Source organism: Poecilia mexicana, unplaced genomic scaffold (genome assembly GCF_051168715.1).
Source record: "Poecilia mexicana isolate PSO_F unplaced genomic scaffold, ASM5116871v1 scaffold_19, whole genome shotgun sequence".
In the NCBI taxonomy this organism is placed as follows: Eukaryota; Metazoa; Chordata; class Actinopteri; order Cyprinodontiformes; family Poeciliidae; genus Poecilia; species Poecilia mexicana.
Genome location: NW_028263388.1, coordinates 11,458,528 through 11,482,054, shown reverse-complemented (window position 1 = coordinate 11,482,054; position 23,527 = coordinate 11,458,528). Strand labels below are relative to the sequence as shown.

Sequence of the window (23,527 nt, the reverse complement as noted above, 5' to 3'; positions counted from 1 at the left end):
CGCTCAACAGTCTGCTTACAGTTATACCACAGCTATTTAACCAAAGGGACTTTTCTGGTTTCTGTCTGGTTTATAAGAACAGAGAATGAATCACTTTAAACCTTTTTATTTACAGACACAGCGTACAATGTTTCATTTAATCTTTTCAAAAGAAAGATGCATGGTAACAGGTTGTAGCAAAAAAAAAAAAGAATGCATCAATTTCCACCTGAACAGAGGGATGGTTATCATAGATTGTGAATTGATCATAAACCAGTATAAAAACTATTTATATATATTTGGTCCATCATAAAGTAATCCTCTTCTCAGGTCACAAATTTGCCTTCTGCCTCCACCAATCACAGACAAGAATCGTCTCAAGTCCAGTGAACATAAAACACAAGACAACAGCCACAGAGGGTATTAAAGAGATCAATGGTTTTGCCTTAGGTATTTTACTCATGATGATATCAGAGTCTATTTGGATTTTCTAGCTCCATCTCTTAATATTTGAGATTCTGAGAACTCTGGCTTTTTATGTGGGAATACGTAATTTCTTTGTAATGATGGAGCGATAGAAATACATACCATTTGTACTTTTAAGTGCAAATCTTTGTTTACATGTTATTCCGAGGTACATAAACAGTGATATATTAAATTAGACTACTGTACAGGAAGGAAAAATATTGTCATTGGCAGTCATAGTAAAAAGTGTTGTTGAAAGTAACCCATTTTACTCTTTTCATCTTTTTGCTGTAAAAAAAAATTTCAGTTCTGACTTGTTTTTTAAGAGTTTAAGATTTTGCCCTACAGCTGATTAAAGCAAAGTAGGGATTCACAAATCCATTTTAGTTTTTTTTTTATAAATTCAGAGGCACTGGAACATTGATAAGTTGCAAAATAAAGGTAGTTGCTGAAAACTTGAAAATTATTGGCATGTTGCTCAACTATCAAAATAATCATTGGCTGCAGACCTTGTGTACGACCATATGTCGTTTCAGATTTCCTTGTTGGGAAAACCCTTTACTGCAAACATCACAAACAAACGGCTTCTCTCCTGAATGCACTCGCATGTGATTTTCAAGCTGACACTTTTGATTAAACCTGCTCCTACAGACATCACAACCAAACGGCCTCTCCTCCGTGTGGACTCTGGCATGTCGTTGCAACTGGATTTCCTTCACAAAACGCTTACTGCAATCACTGCAGCTAAATGATGCGGCATGAACTTCCATGTGGTTTTTCAGATGGTGCTGTTGAGAAAACTCTTTGCTGCAAACGCTGCAAATGAACTGCTTCTCTCCAGTGTGAACATGCATGTGTCTCTTCAAATGAATTTGCTGCGAAAATCCTTTACAGCAGAAGCCACAAATAAACGGCTTCTCTCCCGTGTGAACGCGCATGTGTCTCTTCAGAGTCTCTTGTTCCGCAAATCCTTTGCTGCAAACGCTGCATATGAACCGTCTCTGTCCTGTGTGGGCATTCATGTGAATCCTTAGACTGTTTTGATGATAAAATCCTTTACTGCACACACTACAAACAAAGGGTCTCTCTGCCGTGTGGACCCACATGTGCTTCTTAAGAGTTTCCTTCCTTTTATATCTCGAACCACAAATGTCACAGGAAAAAGCCCTTTCTCCAGAGTGGACCTCCAGGTGACTTTTAAGAACTGCCTTAGCATGAAACCTTCTCCCGCAGTCGTCGCATGCAAACGGCCTCTCTCCGGTGTGAAGCCTCATGTGCGTTTGAAGGAAATGCTTAGCTTTAAATTCTTTGCCACAAAGTTCACAGTTATGTTCTCTGTTTTCAATGTGAATTTTCATATGGCGTTTAAAATTGGCCTTATGCTTGAATCGTTTGCCACAAACATTGCAACCAAAGGGCTTTTCTCCAGCGTGCGATCCTGTCTGAGCCATAAGTTTGGACATTTTATCACTTCTGTGAACCGTCATCTTACAATACTGGTAAGAACACACTGGATCTGTGACGTCGTCTCTTTCTGGTTCACCACAGTTGTCTTCGCAAGAGGCCGTTTTTAGCTCTTCAGCTGAGCTGCTGTCATGAGCCTCAGTCTCCATAATGTCTTCAGTTTTGATCTGATGAACCTCTGATAACTGGGGTTTCTTTTCATCTTTACTCTTCATAGTAAGCTTCTCTTCTTCTTGACTGACACTCAGTTCCTCCTCTTCCTCTTTTATGCAGGGGAACTCTGGGTTGGGTTGGTCCGAACTGGGACTCCAGTCATCAGGAACCACTTTAATCACCAACATCTGATGAACTGAGAACATTGAAAGATACATGAAAAATCAATGACAATCTGATATAACTTAAATAAATAAAATCCATGTCAAAAAATGGCTGTGGACACATATTTCCCAAATGCCACCCCTGGCTAATTGAGGTCTAGAGTCCAACCAATTTGGTCGCAAATGTGAACTGATTTCTCAGTAGTGCACCTAAACAATATCTGAGGTTGCACCAATGCAACTAGTCAAGTGAGACTTTTCTCTGCTGCTTCTCCCTACTGCTCTGACCTCCAGTCAAGAATTGTCTTTGACTTTTTCCTGCTTGCCTGTTATTCATTTTTCTTTGGTCCATCATCACCAGTCAGCATATGCGTGAGATGGTATTATATCTGGTCAGAAGTATTTTCAAAAGTATTTAACGTTTTATCACTTCTGTGAGGAGTTTTTGCTTGTCTTCAACATATATATTACACTCGAGACTACTGTTATAAACTGATTAAAAATATAAATTTCTTGTATTACATGTAAAAGCTTGTGACTGACTGCTAACCTATCCAGTGCGTTGCAACTACTGCAGGGGCATTTATGTACAGACATAGAGTTCATTTATAAACAAATATGCTTTTCCACAATTGAACATTCGTTTTTAAGCAGCCAGATGTAACTTGCTCCAATCGAGACAAACAAAAGAGTGTGACTTACTGAACTCTTTGTTGTCTTGTGTCTCCTCCTCCTCTTCTGATGTGGATGCTGCAGATATGAAGGGCTCCGAGCCGAACCTTCCAGGCTCATCTGTTTCAACCTTCATTATCTCAGACATCCTCGCTCCACCTGGGATTCTCCTTTTCACAATCCTTGTCTTCAACCTTCCCACGTTCTACTAAATCAAGGTTTCAGCCATATCATCTAGATCTTCTGTTTTTCTCTTGTCTGAAATAGGAATCGGACACAAATCAAGATCTGATCAGATAAAGTGTATTGATAAAACATGCAACCAGTAGCAGAGTTCAATCGATGCTGCAGTGCAGAGAGTCTGATACCTTGGTCAGAAGCTCTGGCTCCACTGTGGGTGTCACAAGTCTCTCGGTCCTCAGCTGAAAAGGACAGAGGAGGTGTCCACGGACGAAGTGGTCATCCTCAGAGGGTGGAGTATAGACTCGTCTTGTAGCATTAAACTACAAACATTAAAAAGCTTCAACATCGTAAATAGCATCATCCGTCTCTGTTGTTAGCTTCCACTTTGCTATTGAAGGCTAATGGCATTCTGTACATAAAGTCGGCTATAAATATCACATCGGTTTAGAACAATTATATGGGAGCAATGTAATCACTGCGACTGATGAATAGTAAATCAGAGACATCAACAATTGTGATTTTACATAACCACTTAAGAGGTTTTCCGTTTCGGGACTTAGCCAGTCAAGCTACATTGATACATCCGGTGACATCCTCCTCATTGACCAATGAATGGCAAGTAAAGTGCCATTTCGAAAAACTACTTCCTTTTATTGGTTTTTCCGAATAAAACGTACGCAGAAAATAAAAGATATTTTTGAAAACGGTAAGTGTTGCGCTATTACACTTTTTAAATCGTATATAGTGATACATTCTAATGTATATAGTGATTTAAATAGGGTGCCGTTTGTAAAGTTATACTGCAAAAAATCAGTAGCAATATTTTGTTTTATAAGCTATTTAACAATTATTAAACAATTAGCTGCAAGTAATGACTGTTTTCTTAATAAACTATTGGACACCACTTGTTTATAACAAGCCATCAGTATTATCTCCCAACTATGAAATTAAGTAGCTGAGTATTAGTTGTGTTTGGCTCATGATAGTACAAAGACTCCTGGGTCAGACTGTGGCATTTATCTCTACAGCCCTCAGTTTCCCTGATGCCTCTTTCAGCTAATGGAATCTCCTAGAAGCTCTCATAAATTCCTGACAGGTGCTGACCATAAACTGTATAAAATATAGATGACTGAACAGGATCCTGAAGTCGGGTCCCCATAAGTTTATGAAGGTCAAATAGAAGAGAGGCACAATGCATTTTCAGATCTTACACGTTTTATTTTGTAAGAACATGAAATGTTGTTATATTGTTCAAATGTGGAAAATAATAAATTACCAATAAATAATTACTAAGTCATAAGTTGAAACAATACAAGGTTAAAGCATAACCTTGTCAGAATGTTCATGTAATGTAAATAAAACATTTATTTTTGCTTCATACAGAAATTTACTTTAAGAGTTTAGTTTTGTTTTATTTCCTTTATTCTTTACTTAGAGACGTACAATAAATTTCAATTATTGAAAAGTTAATTTATGTTAGTAACTCATAATTACAAGTGACACCCATAACTACAGACTGTTGTCAAGCCTTTGTTTTGTTAACTATGATTTTCCACTTACAGCTAATGAAAACCTGACATTTAGGATTAGAATAATACATCAGACTAATTAAAACTCATTTTTCATACAGAAAGTAGGCTTACTAAAATCTATGTTTAATACAAAATGTACTTAAATCTCACAAACAAGCCTCATTGGAAGCCATATTCCAACTTATTGAAAATGGCTTTTCTTACTCACTGAAATATATTTGTAAGACCAATAACAAAGAAAATCCTTTAATCAAATGGGGACAAGTTGCAGTTTAATCATACAATATAAATAAAACTTAACTGTCAACACAGAGATCCTAAAATATTGTATTTGTAGGAATACAATATAAAAATGTATACAATAAAGTAGAGGCATTAGGAGAAAAATTAGAGGCTACAAATAGTAGCCAGTACTATCCATTTGCACTTTCTGCAAATGGATATTATTATCCATATTATTATATATTTAATATCTATATTAAACATTGGCAGACTAGTCAAACGTTAAAATATTTAATTACAGCCCTCATGAACACCCATGTGTTTCTTCAGATTTCCTTGCTGTGAAAACCCTTTGCTGCAAACCTCACACACAAACGGTTTCTCTCCTGAATGAACTCTCATGTGGTTTTCAAGTTGACACTTTTGGTTGAATCTGCTCTTACAGACATCACAACCAAAAGGTCTCTCATCTGAGTGGAGTCTCACATGTCGCTGTAACTGGATTTCCCTAACAAAACATTTCCCACAATCGCTACACCTAAATGGTGCGGTGTGAACCTCCATGTGGTTCTTAAGATGTTGTTTTAGTGAAAATCCTTTACTACAAACATTACAAATAAACTCTTTCTCTCCTGTATGAACACGCATGTGTCTCCTTAAAGTTTCTGGCTGTGAAAATCCTTTACTGCAAAAACTACAAATAAATAGCTTCTCTCCAGTGTGAACGAGCATGTGGCTCTTTAAGTGAATTTGTTGTGCAAATCCTTTACTGCAGACTGTACAAATAAACGGCTTCTCTCCTGTATGAACACGCATGTGTCTCTTTAGATCTCCATGTCGATGAAATCCTTTACTGCAAACACCACAAATAAATGGTTTCTCACCAGTGTGAACGCACATGTGACTCTTTAGATTCTCCTGCACTGCAAATCCTTTACTACAAATACTACAAATAAACGGTTTCTCTCCTGTGTGAAGATACATGTGACTTTTCAGACTCTTTTGTCGTGAAAATCCTCTTGTGCAAACATTACAGACAAAGGGTTTCTCTGTGGTGTGGATCCAAATGTGTTTCTTAAGTGTTTCTTTTCTTTTAAATTTTGTTCCACAAACATCACAAGAAAAAGGCTTGTCTCTAGAATGGACCTTCATGTGAGTTTTAAGGTTTGTCTTTGCTCGAAATCGTTTACCACAGTCATCACAAGCAAATGGTCTTTCTCCAGTGTGGAGTCTCATGTGAGTGTGAAGAAGACTCTTCACTAGAAATCCTTTACCACATAGATCACAGCTATGTTCTCTGTTTCCAGTGTGAGTCATGATGTGTAATCTAACATGATTCTTACTTTTAAATCTTTTGCCACATATACTGCAACCAAATGGTTTCTCTCCGCCATGGATTTCAATGTGAGCCATAGATTTGGAACACAGTTTGAGTCGTTTACCTCTTTTGTGAACTGTTATTTTGTTTTCTCCAGAGGAACATTCTGGATTCTTATCTGATTCTGGTCTTACACAGTCCTCATCTTCAGATTGTATTTCCATTTGTTTGGCTTCTGCCTCTCTAAAATATTCAGTTTCAATGTGATGAAGCTCTGATAACAGAGGCTTTTCTTCATTTTCAGTCTTCACAGTAAGCTGCTCTTCCTCCTTACTGATCCACAGTTCTTCTTCTTCATTCTTTATGCAGGGGGATTGTGGATTTTGTTGGTCCAAATTGGAGCTCCAATCACCGGGAACCTCTCCTTTAATCGTCATTGTCTGATAGACAGGTAAAACTGACAGACATACAAACATTAATGGTTGATGAATATGTCAAAAATCTATTAACTTTATTTTTCAAAATAATAAAAAAAAGCTTTTGCTTACTTAAATTCTGAGAATATTTTTTTTCTAATTTATTCAATTAAAACTGTAGACTTAAACTGACTAATATATCAGCAAGCCAAACATAAATGCAACTGTTTTATGAGAGAATATTTATCATCAGAACAACCCCTATCCCTAACAGACACAGGGTTTCCCAAGGTATATTGTAAGCCTGGCAGGCCACCAGGCTTTACTTGCACTCCCACTGTGCTAACCATTGTTTGTTTATTTACTCTAGGTTTTACTGTAAACCATTAACAGTGATAGCAAAGACGGGTTTAAGAGTCTCTTTGGTGGAAGCACAATGGCTACATAGTATGGTCAGTATGTGAACACACAGGGAGACTGGAGTTAGGTGTCTTTTTTATTCACCAGAACCACTGTCTGTATTTACTGGTATAGATGCTACACCTTCAGCAAATAAAATGACAAGTCATATATAAAAAAATAAAGAATTTTAGATAATTAGCATGAAACAACTCAAGTGCAAAAAAATTAATATTTAATTTAATTATATTTTTTGTTTTATGTTAGCCCCTTTTTTTGAAGACTTAATGGTTGGTGTTTAAGTAGTCCAATAAAACATAATTACCTAGTCATATTTTCAAAATTTCTGTCAAATGTAAACATTTTCTAACTCAAAATCACAGTAGGTCACTGGATGAATGCTCTAGCGCTCCTACCACCGGGCTTAGGGAGTTTTCTGGGGGAAACCCTCTTCCTGCTAGCTCAAGTTACAACAATAACATCAGTTACAACAAATATGCAGATCATGCACAGCTCTGAATTACAATGTTACCAGATGATCACACACCCATCCAAGAACTGAACAAATGCTTAGAATAAATCAGTGAATTGATGTGTCACACCTTTCTTCTGCTGAAAAGAAACAAACAGACCCTTTGAACTTCCAGACAGGTAATTTACTCCAATACAGACAAACCAATGTGTTACTTACTGAGATCTTTGCTGTCTTGTGTTTCCTCCTCCGGTTCTGATGTAGATGCTGCAGGTACGGGGGGCTCCAAGCTGAACCCTCCAGGTTCATCTGCTTCAACCTTCATCATCTCAGTCATCCTCGCTCCACCTTGGATTCTCCTTTTCACAATCCTCGTCTACACGTTTTACTCATTCAAGGTTTCAGTCTTATAATCGGAATCTTCTGTTTTCTGCCGTCTGGAACTGGAATCAGACACAAATCAGCATACGACAATATAAAGTGTATTAACATAAAATGTAAAGTGTAGCGGAGATACTACAGTGCAGAGAGCCTGATACCTTGGTCAGTATCAGTAGTTCTGCGTTCACTCTGTAACTTTCCTCAGTCTCTCGGTCCTCAGCTGGGCCACCATAACCCTTGTTGGAAACACTGATTAAGACTCTACTGTTAGCTGCTTTAGCTCCACGGTGGCTCACGTTCCATTCAGTTTGCTAATAAACGCTAATTACATTGCTGAATTCGGACCGTAAATAGTGTTAACCAAAACCCAGAAGACATGTGCAGTTGATATATCCTCACAAAGGCTGTAGCATTGTCTCAAAAATAATCAACAGACGTGTTTTTTGTTTGTTTGTTTGTTTTTTCCCCCACAAAATGTAAATATATTTTTCTGTCGGGACCTAGCCATTCGAGCTAACAATGTTACATCTGGATTCTTCCTCCTCGTTGACCAATGAAAGACAAGTTTCGGAAAGGGCACTTCCCTTTTCAAAGGCGAACCTTTTCAGAATAAAATAACGTGAGTGCTTTTTTTCTATATTTTATTTATTTTAAGACTTTCCCACTGTTTAAATGGAAGTAAATATACATACAAGATATCTTGGATTTATGCCAGCAACTTAATAAAAATATAAAAAAATCCCAGTAAACAGCATCAAGATGTTTATGTTTTTTTCTATTCATGCATTCTAAATGAAAACAGCAGGGTGTAAAAATGGCCCTCTATCCATTTCATTAAAGCGTCATTCAGCTCACTTAACCTGTCCTGTCAGTGCCCCCAAATACCAAAATTGCACATTGTGAATTCGGGGCTTTAAAGTATTAGCATAGCTGTAGAGTGAAGAAATAACTAATTGTTCATGGATTAATAAACTTAGGAGTTATTGTTTATTAAAAGAGGATGAACAGGAATCTGTTAGAAATTAGACAAATATGTGACTCAATTCCCTTTAACAGGATCTTTTTAAAAAAATTGAAGGAACAACATTAGCACAACTGGATATCTTCAAACCAACAATTATGTAATCAAATTAAATCATATCATTATGATGTTGACTTGTATCCAAAAAAATCCCAGTTAACATAAAAAAACAAAAACAGATAATTTATGAGAACTCTAGTTGGTTATAAATGAGAAGATTCTGTGATCAACATATTAATTTTCATGAGTAGATGTCACTGTACAATTTTAATATATTGTCCTTACTAAATCACAATTTCAAAAGTTTGTGATTATTATTTTTTTGTTACTTTGTATCTGATGGGCTTTTTTCAGGCGCTTTAATTTAATCTTTATTTTGCTTAAGGGGTTTTCCAATGCGTCGACAATACAGGTAAATAAATCAGAATGTGGCTAAAATCTGAAACAATAGATGAGTCAAAGTGAGACACCTTTTACTAAATCCTTTAATGGTAAGCAGCCTTAGTAGCTTGACAGAAAACTAAATGGTACATCACCATTAACAAGATGATATCTCTAATTCACCCAAATTGCCTTATGACAGAACTTTACACCATTTTAAGTTTGGTCGGTATCACCGTACAGATTGAAGCAAATTTTGAATCCACTTTGAAAAAAGTTAGACATGAAAAGGCTCGAGTCGAACTCGATACATAAGCTTTGAAAAGCCTCAAAGTATTTCTGACAGTGCTTACTTCATTTTAACAATGACACTCATGTTTCTCTATATCTAATGTACTGAAACAGAGATAGACATTGCATTACCATACAGAACAAAAATATTTTGGTATTCATATAAATTCATTTCAGATTTAAAGATTATAAAGCTAATTCTGAGCACAGGTGTGTCATATTTACAGCTCTGATTTTCTAGACTCTTGATGCAGAATAAATGATAAGGACTCGTTTCCTATCTGGTTAACTGTAGTTAAATAGTAAAATGTTCTTAAAGGAGCAAAACCTCCACCTGCTCAGAAACACTCTGCTATGCATGTTTCAAATGTTTCTGCTCCAACACATTTGATTTAAAGGAATAAATTACTTTCAACAGCACCTTGTTATGCACTGAAAAAGACTTAGCTTTGAAGCCGACATTTGGAAGACTGACTAAATTTATTACCTGTAGGTTTGTGTGTCATGATAACCATGGCACATTATTATGAAGCGGGACAAAATCTTATCAGTTTGTAGAGATGAATCTATGGTGCTATATTTGGATTAACACAGCTGCACCAATTCACCAATCATCCCACATACAAATCACACTGAAACAACACACTGATAATATATGCAGTTGTGAAAATATTAAGCTCGTGAAGGCTATTAAGTGTTACTTTAGGTAATAACAGATGTACGCATTTAAGGTCAATTTTTTTTCTACCCCTGGAACAGAATATAATTTAATTATAGGTAAACAACAAAACCTAACCTTGCTTTACTCATTAAAACAAGATGAACAAAAAAGTGTTTGTCTAGCAGAGGAAAGGTTTAGACCTCTAACCCCTAAATAAATAGTACTAGCCCCTGTAGGTGAAATAACATCAGTGAGGTGCTTTTTAGCCATCCAAGGGCAATTTCACACAACAGGTAAATGCAACCCAAATCAGATTTTTTTTTGCCCACATGCAACCTATGTAGAATGTACAATAAAAAATGGCTAAGTTATATTTGTCATAAGCCTTCTTATACAAAGTCAAGCTGTCTTTATGAATATGAACACCTGTTGAAACCCCTTTACTTTGCTGATCGGTTATTTATAGTCTTTCCTGCACAATTAAAGTTTTTAGTTAGCATTTCCTGCAATTTTAAACAACAATCTAAGGAAATATTTTCACACCGTTAGATTCTAACCACAATGACAAAAACTAAACTTATTCCGCTGTGTGAACGGCAACATGTTTGTTTAGATGCTCTTGTCGCGAAAATCCTCTACAACAAAAGCTACAAACATAAGGCCTTTCTCCTGTGTGGACCCTCATGTGTGTTTTGAGATTGTGCTGAAATCGAAATTTCTCTTCACAAATGTTACAGAAAAACGGTTTCTCTCCCGAGTGTATCCGTGTGTGCACTGTCAGATGGGTCTTTCTACTAAATGTTTTACTACAAACATCACAGGCAAATGGCCTCTCACCCGTGTGGACCCTCATGTGCTGTTTAAGGTTTGCCTTAACATGAAACTGTCTTCCACAATCCTCACAGGAGAATGGTTTCTCCCCAGTGTGGCTCCTCATGTGCGCCTTGAGCGCAGGCTTTAAAATAAACGTCTTGCCACAAATATCACAGCTGTGTCCGCTCTCGCCACTGTGAAACAGTTTGTGTTTTCGAGCGTAGGACATATATTTGAAACTTTTCCCACAAATATCACATGGAAACGGTTTTTCTGTAGTGTGAACGACCATGTGTGTCTTTAGAGTTTCTTCTTGTGAAAATGCTTTACTACAAACACCACAAACAAATGGCTTCAGTCCAGAGTGGAGGCTCACGTGCTTTTTAAGAATATATGGACATTTGAATCGTTTTTCACACAGTGTACAATGAAATGGTTTCTCCGCTGAGTGCACCTTCATGTGCATTTTCAGAATCCTCCTTAAATGAAAGGTTTTGCCGCAAACATCACAGCCAAATGGCTTCTCTCCCAAGTGGAGCCTCTTGTGTGCTTGCAGAGCACTGTTTACTATAAACCCTTTACCGCAAAAATCACAACCATATGGCTTCTCACCTCTGTGAATTTTAAGGTGAACAGTAAGCTGTAAATGCCGTTTGAAGTTTTTACCGCATTCTTCACAGGTAAATGTTTTTTCTTGTTTATGAACCATCATGTGTTTCTCCAGATTTCCCTTTTTGGTAAAATGTGTTCCACAAACATCGCAACAAAACCATTTGCAATGGACTGGTGGGGAATCCACATTTTCTTTGACTCCAGGACATTTCTGGTTAACCAGACAGAGGGAAGAGCTTTTTCCTTCCTGAAGAGACAACTTGGAGACAAACTGTTTACCAGACTCTGACTGAGGATCAGGTTCTGATCCTATGTCGGGATCAGAACCTGACAAAGGACCTTGCCAATCATCATCATCAGTGACTTCAGTCACAGAAGAATCCGAAGTAATTTCATCAGTTTTTAACTCAAGGCAGCATTTCAAATATGGTTCTGGTCCCCCACACTCCTCCCCATCAAGTTCTGTTTTCATCAGATCAGCTGAGCTGCTGGCTGAAGCTTCAGTCTCTTTATTGTCTTCAGTTTTAATGTGATGAAGCTCTGACAACTGAGGTTTCTCATCATCTTCCCCCTTCACAGTAGGCTGCCCTCTTGTGTGAGTGATCCACAGTTCCTCTTGTTCCTCCTTTATCTGGAGAAGTTCTAGGGTCTGCTGGTCCGAACTGAAGTTCTGGTGGACAGGGAACACTGACAAACACATGAACATTTAGAATTACTTCTGGTTCATTTACAAGTAAAATATCACAAAGGTTTTGCAATTTTAACAGAAGGAAGTAAGATGAATACTTCTTCAAAGATATGTCATACTGTAAACCCATCCCCTTGTATTATGCTATTTTCCTTCATCCAAAACATGAAAACAAGATTTTTCTTTTCAAGCGACATTGCCCAGGAAGGCAACAGCCAGGTTTGATGTTAAAACAAAATGATAAGCATGCTGCAGAAAGTCTGTATAACCACTAGATGGCAGCATAAGACCAGCTAATATATAAGGCTGGAGAAACAGCTCGGCCCTGCTGTAAGGCTGGCAGGTGAACTGAAACCTAGTCCAGATTTATTTAGTTTTTATAAGATTTCATTACATTGGATTGATAATTGAACATTTACTGATAGCTGGATTAAAATCTCATCTATTAAAAAAACAACAAAGATGTGTAACTGGTAGAAGCCCTCCTCCCCCCCACTAAAGTTAATTACATGTTGAGGCTTACTTCATCACTAAATGCTAGTTAAATTTATAATTCTTAAGATGTTAACATTTCAACCTCTACAAGTTTCTTTGTCAGTAAAGCGTATCTTAACAAGAAACCTACTAAAATGTTCTTCAGGACACAGCTGGAGGTTCTTCCAGAAATGTGAAGCTGTTTTTGTAAAAAAGCCAGTGTTATTTCCAGTGTTATTTAAATACACTGACCAATGTACTGTTATTTGTATTTAAATAACAGTACATTTAACATTTTCACATGGAAGCACAATACATGAACATTTTATGAAAACCTTTTTACACCAAACCAATATTTACACCATTGTACTGCATTCAGGGGCATTATTCATTGCGCCTTTAGGTAAATCTACCTCTCTAATGTGGAAATCATTTTTAAATTATTTACAGTACTGTTATATCCATTTGCTCACTCTGGATTTTACTTTTCAAAATTCTTGTTTGCAGCTTCACATCTTCAACTGGGTCAAGGTTCCAGCCATATGACCTGAAACTGGAATCACACACAAATCAGAATCTGATCAAAAAAAGTGTATTGATAAAAAAAATGTAAACCATCGCAGAGCTGAAGCGATGTTGCAGAGCAGAGTCTGATACCTTGATCAGTAGTTCTGGGTCCACTCTGTAATTAGTCTCGTTGCACTAAATAACGGACATTAAAACCTTCGATGTAAAAACACAGATTAGGTCTCCGCTGTTAGCCACGTTAGCTCCCCGCTGGAAAAAGTCACGTCGCTTTGCTATTGAAGGCTAATTACATTCTGTAAAGAAAATGCCGGGTGAATGATGGCAGTGGTTTAAAGCAGAACTGAAATCCTCACGAACACGGCCGAGTCAAGAGTGTACAATCTCAGTTACGCACTAATTTTATGTAGACCTGAAGACGCTTTTCCTCAGTTAGGAAACAGCCTACAAATATAGCGTTATCACATCCGGTTACTTTCCCCGTGCTGACCAATGAATGACAAGTAAAGTTCCGATTCAAAAAGCTACTTCCTCTTACAATTATCACGTTTTCAGAATTAAACAAATCTTTATGATAAAATTAGTTATTTAACTGCCATGCATTTGTAATTGTTCTAAACAAACATAACTATTTAATTAGTTGTCATTTATATTGCACCAGTTTATAAGAAAGGGTAAGTCACCTTACAGTAAAAATAGGTCCAGGATATAAACACTAAGCTTTATTTTAGTTCATGAATGTTTTATGTTTAATTTTTTGGTCTTATATCTTTAATTTGTCTTATTTTTTTACAGCTCTTTGGTTATATGTATTTAAAAAAAACAATACAATTTAGTCTAAACTCAGCTTTCATATATATATTTATTAAATATGTTTTAAACACATTTTTACTGCTTGATTTGTACTGTTGTACAGCATATAATTTTAGTACAGATCACAGAAACACACTTGTACTTCTATGCAAACTGAGGACTTTGTATTGATTTTAGCAACTGCATTTATGCCTTACACAGTCCTTTTCCCCAAGTCTTGTCTCTTCCTAGCACCAAACCAGGAAAAGGTCCTCACTTTCCACAAATGATGAATTGTGAAATTGGTCCTCTATGTCAATGTTTCCCAACCCTGGTCCTCAAGGCACACTGTCCTACGAGTTTAAGAGGTTTCCCTGCTTTAATGTGCCTAATTCAAATGATTGCAGTTCAGCAAACGCCTGTTAATCAGTCATCGATTGAAATCAGCTGGACTCAAGCAAGGAAATACCTAAAACATGCAGGGCAGTGAGCCTTGAAGACCACGGTTGGGAAACACTGCTCTATGTGTTTATACAAGTGCACACAGATACACACAAAAACTTCTTTACACTTTAGTATGGGAAGGTTTAGAGGCAAGTTGTTAAACATTTCTCCAAAAATCAATGTAATAAAACAAAAAGAATAGAAAAATATCAATGATAGGACTTCATTGATCTGCAGCACCATAACAAAAATGTAACTTTAAAAACAAATGAGTGAAAAACATAATTAATATGCCACCAATTTAGGAGTGACAGACATGAAGAAGCTTCAAACATTAGCAAAACTGTTGACTGTTAGAGAAATGTTCACAGATTAATGAAATAACTCAGGCATACCTCGAGAGCTACAACCAAGAGATTACAGTGATGTAATTTTAAATTACTTTTAGAGGATGATTCTGAAAGGGTGTATTCAAATAAAATAAAAAATAAAATTCACTCAGAAAATCTGGTAACAAAGTTCCACTTTCAGTTTTACATAACACTTGCTTTTAACTGGATATTCACATCCATTACTTTCAAACTTCTTTGTTCTCAAAATCTTGACGAAAAAGTAGAAAAATATTACCAATATACAAAATATTGGAAAGGCAGAACATTTATAAATACATTTGTTTAGTATATACAGCAGGAGTCTCCTGTCACAGAGCTTGGGTTAGTAATATATAAAGACTTATTCCCATTTAAGGCCCAATGGTGTGGAAAGGTCCATAGTGGGGCAGAACCTCCACAAACACAATTAAGTAATGCTTAAAGGCAGCTGGAGTGTTTGATTCAGGTTTTTTATAAAGTGCCAATTCATCCCAAAAGCCAACGTTTTCAGAATCAAAAGACTTAATCGTGTGCGGACATGAGGGAGAAATTAACTGGTTTTCAGGGTGGAGGGAGTTGTGTCAAATATGCACCGGTAAAGAGAGGAGCAGCTGTGCGACCAGAAACTATTCAGAAAATATTCCCACATTAGTCAATAATTCCAAAAGCTAAATCATGTCTGAATCAAGTCGCAGCCCTCGTGAACACTCATATGTCTCTTTAGATTTCCTTGCTGTGAAAACGCCTTACTGCAAACGCTACACACAAACGGTTTCTCTTTTGTGTGAACGCGCATGTGTCTATTCAGAGAGACCTGTTGTGAAAACGCTTTACTGCAAACACTGCAGACAAACGGCTTTTCCCCTGAGTGGCCTTTCATGTGATTCTCAAGATGACGCTTTTGATTAAACCTGCTTTTACAGACTTCGCAACCAAACGGCCTCTCCTCTGTGTGGAGCCTCAAGTGTCGCTTTAACTGTATTTCGTCCACAAAAAGTTTGTCGCAATCGCTACAGCTAAATGGTGCCGTGTGAACCATCGTATGCTTTCTCAGGTAGATTTGCCGTGAAAATCCTTTATCACAAACACTACAGATAAACGGTTTCTCTCCCGTGTGGACACGCATGTGCCCTTTTAGACTCTCTTTTCGTGAAAAGCCTTTGCTGCAAACACTACAAATAAACGGTTTCTCTCCTGTGTGAACACGCGTGTGACTCTTTAGTGTCTCTTGTAGTGAAAACCGTTTGTTGCAAACGCCACAAACAAATGGTCTATCTGTTGTGTGGATTCTCATGTGCTTTTTAAGACATTCCTTTATCTTAAACCTTGTGCCACAAATGTCACAGGAAAAGGGTTTTTCTTCCGAATGAACCACCAGGTGAGTTTTGAGAAACTTCTTTGCATGAAACCTCCTGTCGCAAACATTACATGCAAACGGCTTCTCTCCAGTGTGGAGTCTCATGTGCGTCTGAAGGAAACGCTTCTCTTTGAATCCTTTACCACAAAGATCACAGCTATGTTCTCTTATTCCAGTGTGAGTCATCATGTGTAATTTAACCGACGTTTTATGCTTGAAACTTTTGCCACAAAAAACACAGCCGAATGGCTTCTCGCCTGCGTGGACTTCAATCTGAGCCATAAGGCCAGAGCACAGTTTAGATCTTTTACCTCTTTTGTGAACAGTCATGTCACTTTGTTGAAAAGAACAAAATGGATCTGGGCTCCAGTCTGCGTCTGCTCCTCCGCAGTCATCTCCGTCAGGATCTGCTTCCAATAGATCAGCAGAGCTGCTGGTCGGAGCTTCTGTCTCTCCGTCGGCAAGAGGTTTGATTCCATCAAGTTCAAACATCAGAGATTTTTCTACATCTTCAATCTTCACAACACGTTGCTCTTCCTCCTGGCTGATCCACAGCTCCTCCTCTTCCTCCTTTATGTCAAGTGTCTCTGAGTCCTGTTGGTCAGAACTGGAGCTCCAGTCATGGACAAACTCTTCCTTTATCACCACCGTCTGGACTGGGAGCAAAGAAACACACACTGACAGTGACTGCCTGCAAACTATGAGGAAAAAGTATCTGCATTTATTAATAAAGGCAGGTTCGCTCAGATATGTTATGAACCATTTATCCAAAAGACAAATTTTCATCAGTGGTTCTGTTCTTGATCTAAATAGGCATCAAACATGTGGAATAAAATAATATTATTTTGATGGTACAAAGAAGTGCTTCAAAATGTAAAAGATTTCTTCATCTTCAGATCAAACACATTTTAATATCAAACGAGGATAATCTCAGTAAAGATACAAATCTCTTTCCAAATGATGATAGAGACACATAAACCAACCTGTCCACCCTGAGTGAACGAATCACGAAATGACTGCGATTAATAACCACTTTGTTTGGAAAGCTGAGTTCAGCTTCTCTAACCACACCCAGGCCTGATTATTACCAGATCTGCAGAACCAAAACTCAAAAACCTGTTTGACGGCTCTATGTAGCCTAAAAAAATATATTAAAAAAACAACACATATCCAAATCTAAAATACCTGAGGAAAAATTGTTGATTATTTCTTATCAGTTTGGAATAGGGTAAAAAGCAATTTGTAAGGTTTTGCGACTCCAGTGAACCACAGTGAAAGCCATTATCCAAGAATGGAGAAAATATGCGACAGCAGTTCCCAGGAGCGGCTGGGCTACCGTAATCGCTCCTGGAGCGCAGAGATGACTCATCCGAGAGGCCAGAAAGAAACCCAGGAAAAACATGTAAAGCATGTCAGGCCTCAAATGTTTGAACTAAGGTCAAAGGGTGTGAATTAATAAAAGAAAAGAAAAAAATAATCCAATGGAGAGTGCCAGAGTAAAACACAGTGCCAGAGGAACAACTGGCACTACTGAGGAGAAAAAAAAAGAAAAGAAAAAAAAAGCAGACAGCTTATCCAAAATCTCACAAAAATTATCGTGATCTCTAGTCAACATTTTACTGACGAGCTAAATGCTGTAAAGAAATGTTCGCCACTTACAGTCGTACATTTTCTGTTTTTGCTTTGGGTCTGTAAACAAATTTAGCATCAGACAGATAATATGTGTACAAAAAGCATTTTACAATTGATGGTTTCTTTTCTTCTTTTCTTTTTGGAAGTGAAAATAGGCAATAAAACCAATCTGGCTGAAAGTCAAAATATAGTTGTCCTCAAGATCTAATAACTGGCTGTGCCACACTTAGCAACTGGCAACAAGAATTTGTGATCATCTGTAAGAGCTCTATTAGTTTTAAAATTTCCCCTTTTGTCTCAGTTCAAAGAATATTTTCCCAAAAGTCTTGGGAATCTTAAAAATACATATTGTTTGTCCACTGTGAGACCAGCCATTATCTCGTTTTTGGTGAAGTGGATCTCTTGGGACTCTGTTATGGATTTACCCACTGTCTTTCTTAATGACGAATCATGATCTCCGACTTTAATTGAGGTAAGACAGGCCTACAGTGTTATAAATGCTGTTCTGGGTTTTTTGTGTGGTACTGGATGAGTAATCGTGTGGTCTTGAAGTAATTATGTTTGGCCGGTCTCTCAAGGGAAGCTTAACCACTTTTCCATGTTTTCTCTCCGGTTCCCCGGAGTCCCAAAGTCTTAGAAATGGCTTTTTAACCCATTCCAGACTCAAAGATGTCAGTGACTTTGTGTCTTATCCGCTTATGAATTTCTTCAGACTGGGACATAATGCATCGTGCTACATGTTGCCAGGCAGGCCCTGTGCAAGAGATTTCTCTTCCTACAAATCTGGCAATAGTGTGTGTTTCCTGAAAACACACACAGCACAGCGCTTCAAACAACGAGGTTAATCACAGATAATTCATGATATAACAAGGGGAACACTTAGTTTTTCCACGTATGCCCAAATCAGTTTGGAAAGTAGTTTTTTTGTTTGTTTTTTAATAAATGCAATTATCTGAAAATTTACTTTGCTTTGTCTGATGAAGCATGCAAATTAGCTAAAACAGAAGAAATTTGGAAAATTTCAGAACACCACTTCCTTCATCTGGAGCAGTATATTGCAATATAACATGTGAACGCAGTAAAAATTGTCAAGCTAATTTATACCACAAGCAATCATTCAACACTAAATTTCAACAAAGGCATGAAACAATGTGGTTTTATTCAAATTGTGATGTGGTAAGTGCCAGTGAGATCCATGCATCTCCTCCTACACAATGTAGCTGGTCATTGAAAATTGATCTGAAATGTCAGTGCTGTATGTATAATTTTGTTTTTTTTCTTCTTAGTTGTATGATTCCCCCCCCCTTAGTATGTTTTATATTCCATTCTCTTATTTAAACAAACAGCCAAAATTAAACTTCAATTTATTTTCTTTTGGTGAAAAAGTGGTTAGAAGTCATATCTGATGTTAGATTATGGAAAAGGACCCATGATGAACCTTTTCAGAATATACTCTGCCTGTGCTGAATTGACTGGTGGGATAACTACAGATTTATTTTATTATATTGGCTGGGGATTTGATGTTCGTTTAGACTCTTTTCCACAATTCAACAGCTGTTTTTTTAATCATAGAAAACTTACTGAGATCCTTGCTGTCTTGTGTTTCCTCCTCCAGTTCTGATGTGGATGCTGCAGGTATGGGAGACTCCAAGCTGGACCCTCCAGGTTCATCTGCTTCAACCTTCATCATCTCAGTCATCCTCGCTCCACCTGGGATTCCCTTTTACACAATATTTGTCTTCAGCCTAGGTCAAAGTTTCAGCCATAGAACCCGGATCTTCAGGTTTTTTTTTTACTGAAACTGGAATCAGACACCAATCGGCATCTGATTAAATTATATTAAGAGAAACTGTAGACTGTAGCAGAGCTGAAGCTGCAGTGCATAGTCTCATATCTTGGTCAATAGTTTTGGGTCCACTTTCTAACTTTCTCCAGTCTCTCGATCCTCACCTGGATAACGACGTTAGAGGAGGTGTCCGCATACGGCGTGGTCTTCCCCACACAGTGTCACAAACTCGGAATATGTGGCTCTAAACCATGAACCTCTACAGGCTTTCACGTTGGAAACACTGATTAACTCCCTACTAGCTGCTTTAGCTCCACGGTGGCTAACAGTTCAGCCACTTTGCTAATAAAGGCTAAATACATTCTGAATAGGAAGCGTCAGCTACAGATGACCGGCGATTTAAAAACAAATGTTGAGGAAGGGTCCTCATGAAGACTTTCTGAGAGACAGACTGAGACATTCACAACAAACAATAAGACGTTTTCTCTGTCTGGACCTACCCAGTCAAGTTTTCATTTTTACATTCAGTAACTTCCTACATACTAACCAATGAATGACGAGTAAAGCGCTGACTCGAAGAACAATTTCCGCTTTCAAACATTAGATTTTCACAATAAAATAATTTAAACGAAATTATTTAACAGATATTTATATTGTGGCATAAGACTGATATGTTATTCCATGTGTCCATCTTTTTCATGTACATTTATGGGATCTCTCCAGGTATTCCGGCTTCCTCCCAGTCTGTGTGTGGCTGGTTGTTTGCCTTATTTGTCAACCTTGAAACCTGATGGATCCCATCTCTCACCTGATGATTGTTGGAGATTGGCACCAGAACCAGGACAAACGTGTTAGAAACGTGTTAGATAACAGATGAATGGGTTTCTCTCTCTCTCTCTCTCTCTCTCTCTATATATATATATATATATATATATATATACATATATATATATATATATATATATATATATATATATATATATATATATATATATATATATAGAGAGAGAGAGAGAGAGAGAGAGAGAGAGAGAGATATCAGCTATATATATATATATATATCTCACATATATATTCTCTATATATGTGAGAATATATATATTCTCACATATATATATGTTATATATATATATAACATATATATGTTATATATATATATATATATATATATATATATATAACATCTGTTATCTGTTATCTAACAGATAACAGATGAATCTGTTAGATAACAGATTCTAACAGAATCTGTTAGAATATATATATATATATATCATATATATTCTGATAAAGTGCTTTCCTGATTAAAATTAAATTCCCTTTCCAGACTCACACTAGGATTTTAGTTTGATTGGCTAGGTGGATTTCTGTCACCTCAGGTGCTACAAACAACAAAAGTTTTTGTTATTTACTTTTGATCAACCAAAAACACTCTTTAGTTTGGTAAATTTCATTTTTAAATGTCTCCCTGTTGCCATCTTCTGGCAAAAAAAGAGTAAGTCTTGATGTTGTGGTGACATTTCTGTGTTCAGAAACAATAAATGAAACCAAAAGTTAGTGAAGAAAGTTCAAAACTGAACTTTTAATATGAAATTGCTTTATTTCAAAAAGTTTGACAACTCAAATCCACCACTCAAACTGCATACACGTACAAATGACAGAAAACACTGACAATACTGTAGAACAAACACTAGTTCAGATGTGTATCGCAAAACATTTTTGAACAAATGCTGAACTGAGCAGTTTCTATTGACTGTACATTTCTCTGTATGTTTCTTCAGACCATCATGGGATGTAAAACTCACACTACAAACACTGCAGCTGAAAGGTTTTTCTCCTGAGTGAGTACTCGTGCGCTGTAAGATATACTTTCGAGTATATTTTTAACCACATTCATTACAGGCATGCCTTCTTATTCCAGTGGCTACCTTCTGTTCTCTTAAATGAGTTGACACATGACACGTCAGATATGAATTTTCAGAAAACCTCTTATCACAATAGTCACAGAAAAACGGTTTCTCACCTGTGTGGTGTCTAATGTGTCTATTCAGATTTCCCTGGTGAGTGAAAGAAGCTCCACAATAACTGCAACCAAATGGTTTCCACCCTGTGTGGATTACAATGCGTCTGTGGAGATCACTACGAAGCCTCAAACATTTGTGACAGTTGCTGCAAGCAAATGGTTTTTCTCCTTTATGAATTATGTGGTTTTTCAGAGTTCCATAAGCCAAATGTTTTACCACATTCCTCACACCAAAACTGTTTCTCACCTGTGTGAGAGAAACTTTTTTTCACAGTTTGTGAGAAACAAACTGTATGGTATGTCATGTGAGCCTTCAGACCAGGGGTCCCCAAACTTTTTCCTGCGAGGGCCACATGACTGTTCCCTTTTCTGGTCGGGGGCCGGTCTTAGTTTTTCGAGAAAGAAACCTTAGAAAAGTTTTGTTGAGGGGGGGAGGGGGGGGGAGGCGGAGGAGAGTGAAACTGTGGAGGGGGGGGGAGGCTGGATTACTGCCGACGACATATTCGCGTTTATAGATAGATTTTTACCCAGAATGCAAATGGAAAAAAACCGTGAGCGAAACGGTGACTGGTACTGACTACTATATATTCCATTGAGGGAAACCAAGTTTCATATCTGCTCAAGAGCCCCTGTGGTGGTTGAAGAAAAATCCACATATATATGAAAAAAACACTGAATGCTCTCTGGTATTGTTCAGGGGACCAGACCAAATGAGGAGGTGGGCTGGATCCTGCCCACAGGCCATAGCTTGGGGACCCCTGCTTCAGACCATCTAAGTATCTAAATGTTTTATCACAAGGAATAGGTTTTTCTCCAGTGTGGATCCTCATGTGACGTTTAAGACTAGTTTGTTCCCTGAATGCTTTGCCACAATCCTCACAAGCAAAAGGTTTTTCTCCAGTGTGGATCCTCATGTGACTTTTAAGACTAGTTTGTTCCCTGAATGCTTTGCCACAGTCCTCACAAGCAAATGGTTTCTTATGAGTGTTTTGTCCTGAATGACATGTCAGATGTTTGAGAAATGACAGCCGGTATGTAAACCGTTTACAACACTGTGGGCAGCTGAAACGTTTCTTGCCAGTTTTACCTCCAACACTGCTGTTTACATCTGACTGAGACGCCCGGGTTTCTTTCCAACTTTCATCACCTTCTTCAGTTTCAGATCCACAAGCTGAAAGATTGTCATGATAATCATTCATATAACTGATTTCAGTTTCAGAAGACTCTGAGGAATTTTCATCTGTATTTAAGTAATTGGATCTGATTTTCTATTTCGTTCTGGTCCTCCACAGTCCAGTTGACCAAGTTCTGTTTTCATTGAGCTACTGGTTGAAGCTTCAGTTTCTCTGTCGTCTTCAGTTTTGATTTGACAGAGTTCTGAAAATTCAGATTTCTCTTCATGGTCAATCTTTACAGCGGACTTCTCTCCCTCCTGACTGAACCTCAGTTCTTCCTCTTCATTCTTGATTTGAAGGAGTTTTCGGTCCTGCTGGACCAATCTGGAGCTCCATACACCACAATCCTCATCTTTAACCACCAAAAGCTTCTGTTTATCTACAAGAGACGCATGGATATAATCATTAACCAGGATCATTTATAATCCCACAATTGTTTCTATTGCACTAACTTTAGAAGTTTATGTCTCCCTCACTGATTAAACCAACCATAAATGAGTGAATCTGGGAAAAAACATAAGGTTAGCAGGTTCTTCACACTGTTTTTTCCATAAACCGAAGCTAATACCTTTTTATCATTAAAAGACAAATGTGAGGAACACGTTAATTGCCTCTTAAGGGTCGCCCTGCTGCCATCTACTGGAGGTATCTAACACACTCCGTT

The 23,527-nt window shown here is 37.5% G+C and overlaps 4 protein-coding genes and 1 pseudogene across 6 annotated transcripts; all 5 read right to left on the bottom strand.

Annotated features, from left to right (window-relative positions):
- Positions 1-4: 4 nt before the first annotated feature.
- Positions 5-3,679, bottom strand: LOC106916005 (uncharacterized). Its single transcript, XM_014984010.2, has 3 exons — positions 3,266-3,679; positions 2,928-3,155; positions 5-2,257 (listed from the first exon to the last, which is right to left on the bottom strand). The coding sequence occupies exons 2-3, from the start codon at positions 3,043-3,045 to the stop codon at positions 939-941; spliced, it is 1,437 nt and encodes a 478-aa protein (XP_014839496.2). The 5' UTR covers positions 3,046-3,155; positions 3,266-3,679; the 3' UTR covers positions 5-938.
- Positions 3,680-4,867: 1,188 nt separating this feature from the next.
- Positions 4,868-9,226, bottom strand: LOC106915998 (uncharacterized). The gene is made up of 3 exons (XM_014983994.2): positions 7,979-9,226; positions 7,659-7,882; positions 4,868-6,609 (listed from the first exon to the last, which is right to left on the bottom strand). The coding sequence occupies exons 2-3, from the start codon at positions 7,774-7,776 to the stop codon at positions 5,126-5,128; spliced, it is 1,602 nt and encodes a 533-aa protein (XP_014839480.2). The 5' UTR covers positions 7,777-7,882; positions 7,979-9,226; the 3' UTR covers positions 4,868-5,125.
- Positions 9,227-9,308: 82 nt separating this feature from the next.
- On the bottom strand, positions 9,309-13,786 carry LOC106916001 (uncharacterized). Of its 2 annotated transcripts, none has more exons than XM_014983999.2 (3): positions 13,419-13,786; positions 13,235-13,314; positions 9,309-12,286 (listed from the first exon to the last, which is right to left on the bottom strand). In XM_014983999.2, coding segments are annotated over exons 2-3 (1,536 nt in total). In that variant the 5' UTR covers positions 13,236-13,314; positions 13,419-13,786; the 3' UTR covers positions 9,309-10,751. The 2 variants fall into 2 exon arrangements, with proteins under 2 accessions (XP_014839485.2, XP_014839487.2); XM_014984001.2 differs by having other exon boundaries at positions 13,247-13,314.
- Positions 13,787-14,129: 343 nt separating this feature from the next.
- LOC106916004 (uncharacterized) lies at positions 14,130-20,184 on the bottom strand. Of its 2 annotated transcripts, XM_014984009.2 has the most exons (3): positions 19,833-20,184; positions 19,464-19,602; positions 14,130-16,906 (listed from the first exon to the last, which is right to left on the bottom strand). In XM_014984009.2, exons 2-3 carry the CDS (start codon positions 19,579-19,581, stop codon positions 15,567-15,569), a joined length of 1,458 nt encoding a protein of 485 aa, XP_014839495.2. In that variant the 5' UTR covers positions 19,582-19,602; positions 19,833-20,184; the 3' UTR covers positions 14,130-15,566. The 2 variants fall into 2 exon arrangements, with proteins under 2 accessions (XP_014839495.2, XP_014839493.2); XM_014984007.2 differs by having other exon boundaries at positions 19,464-20,184.
- Positions 20,185-21,298: 1,114 nt separating this feature from the next.
- On the bottom strand, positions 21,299-23,282 carry LOC106915946 (uncharacterized; annotated as a pseudogene).
- Positions 23,283-23,527: the final 245 nt, after the last annotated feature.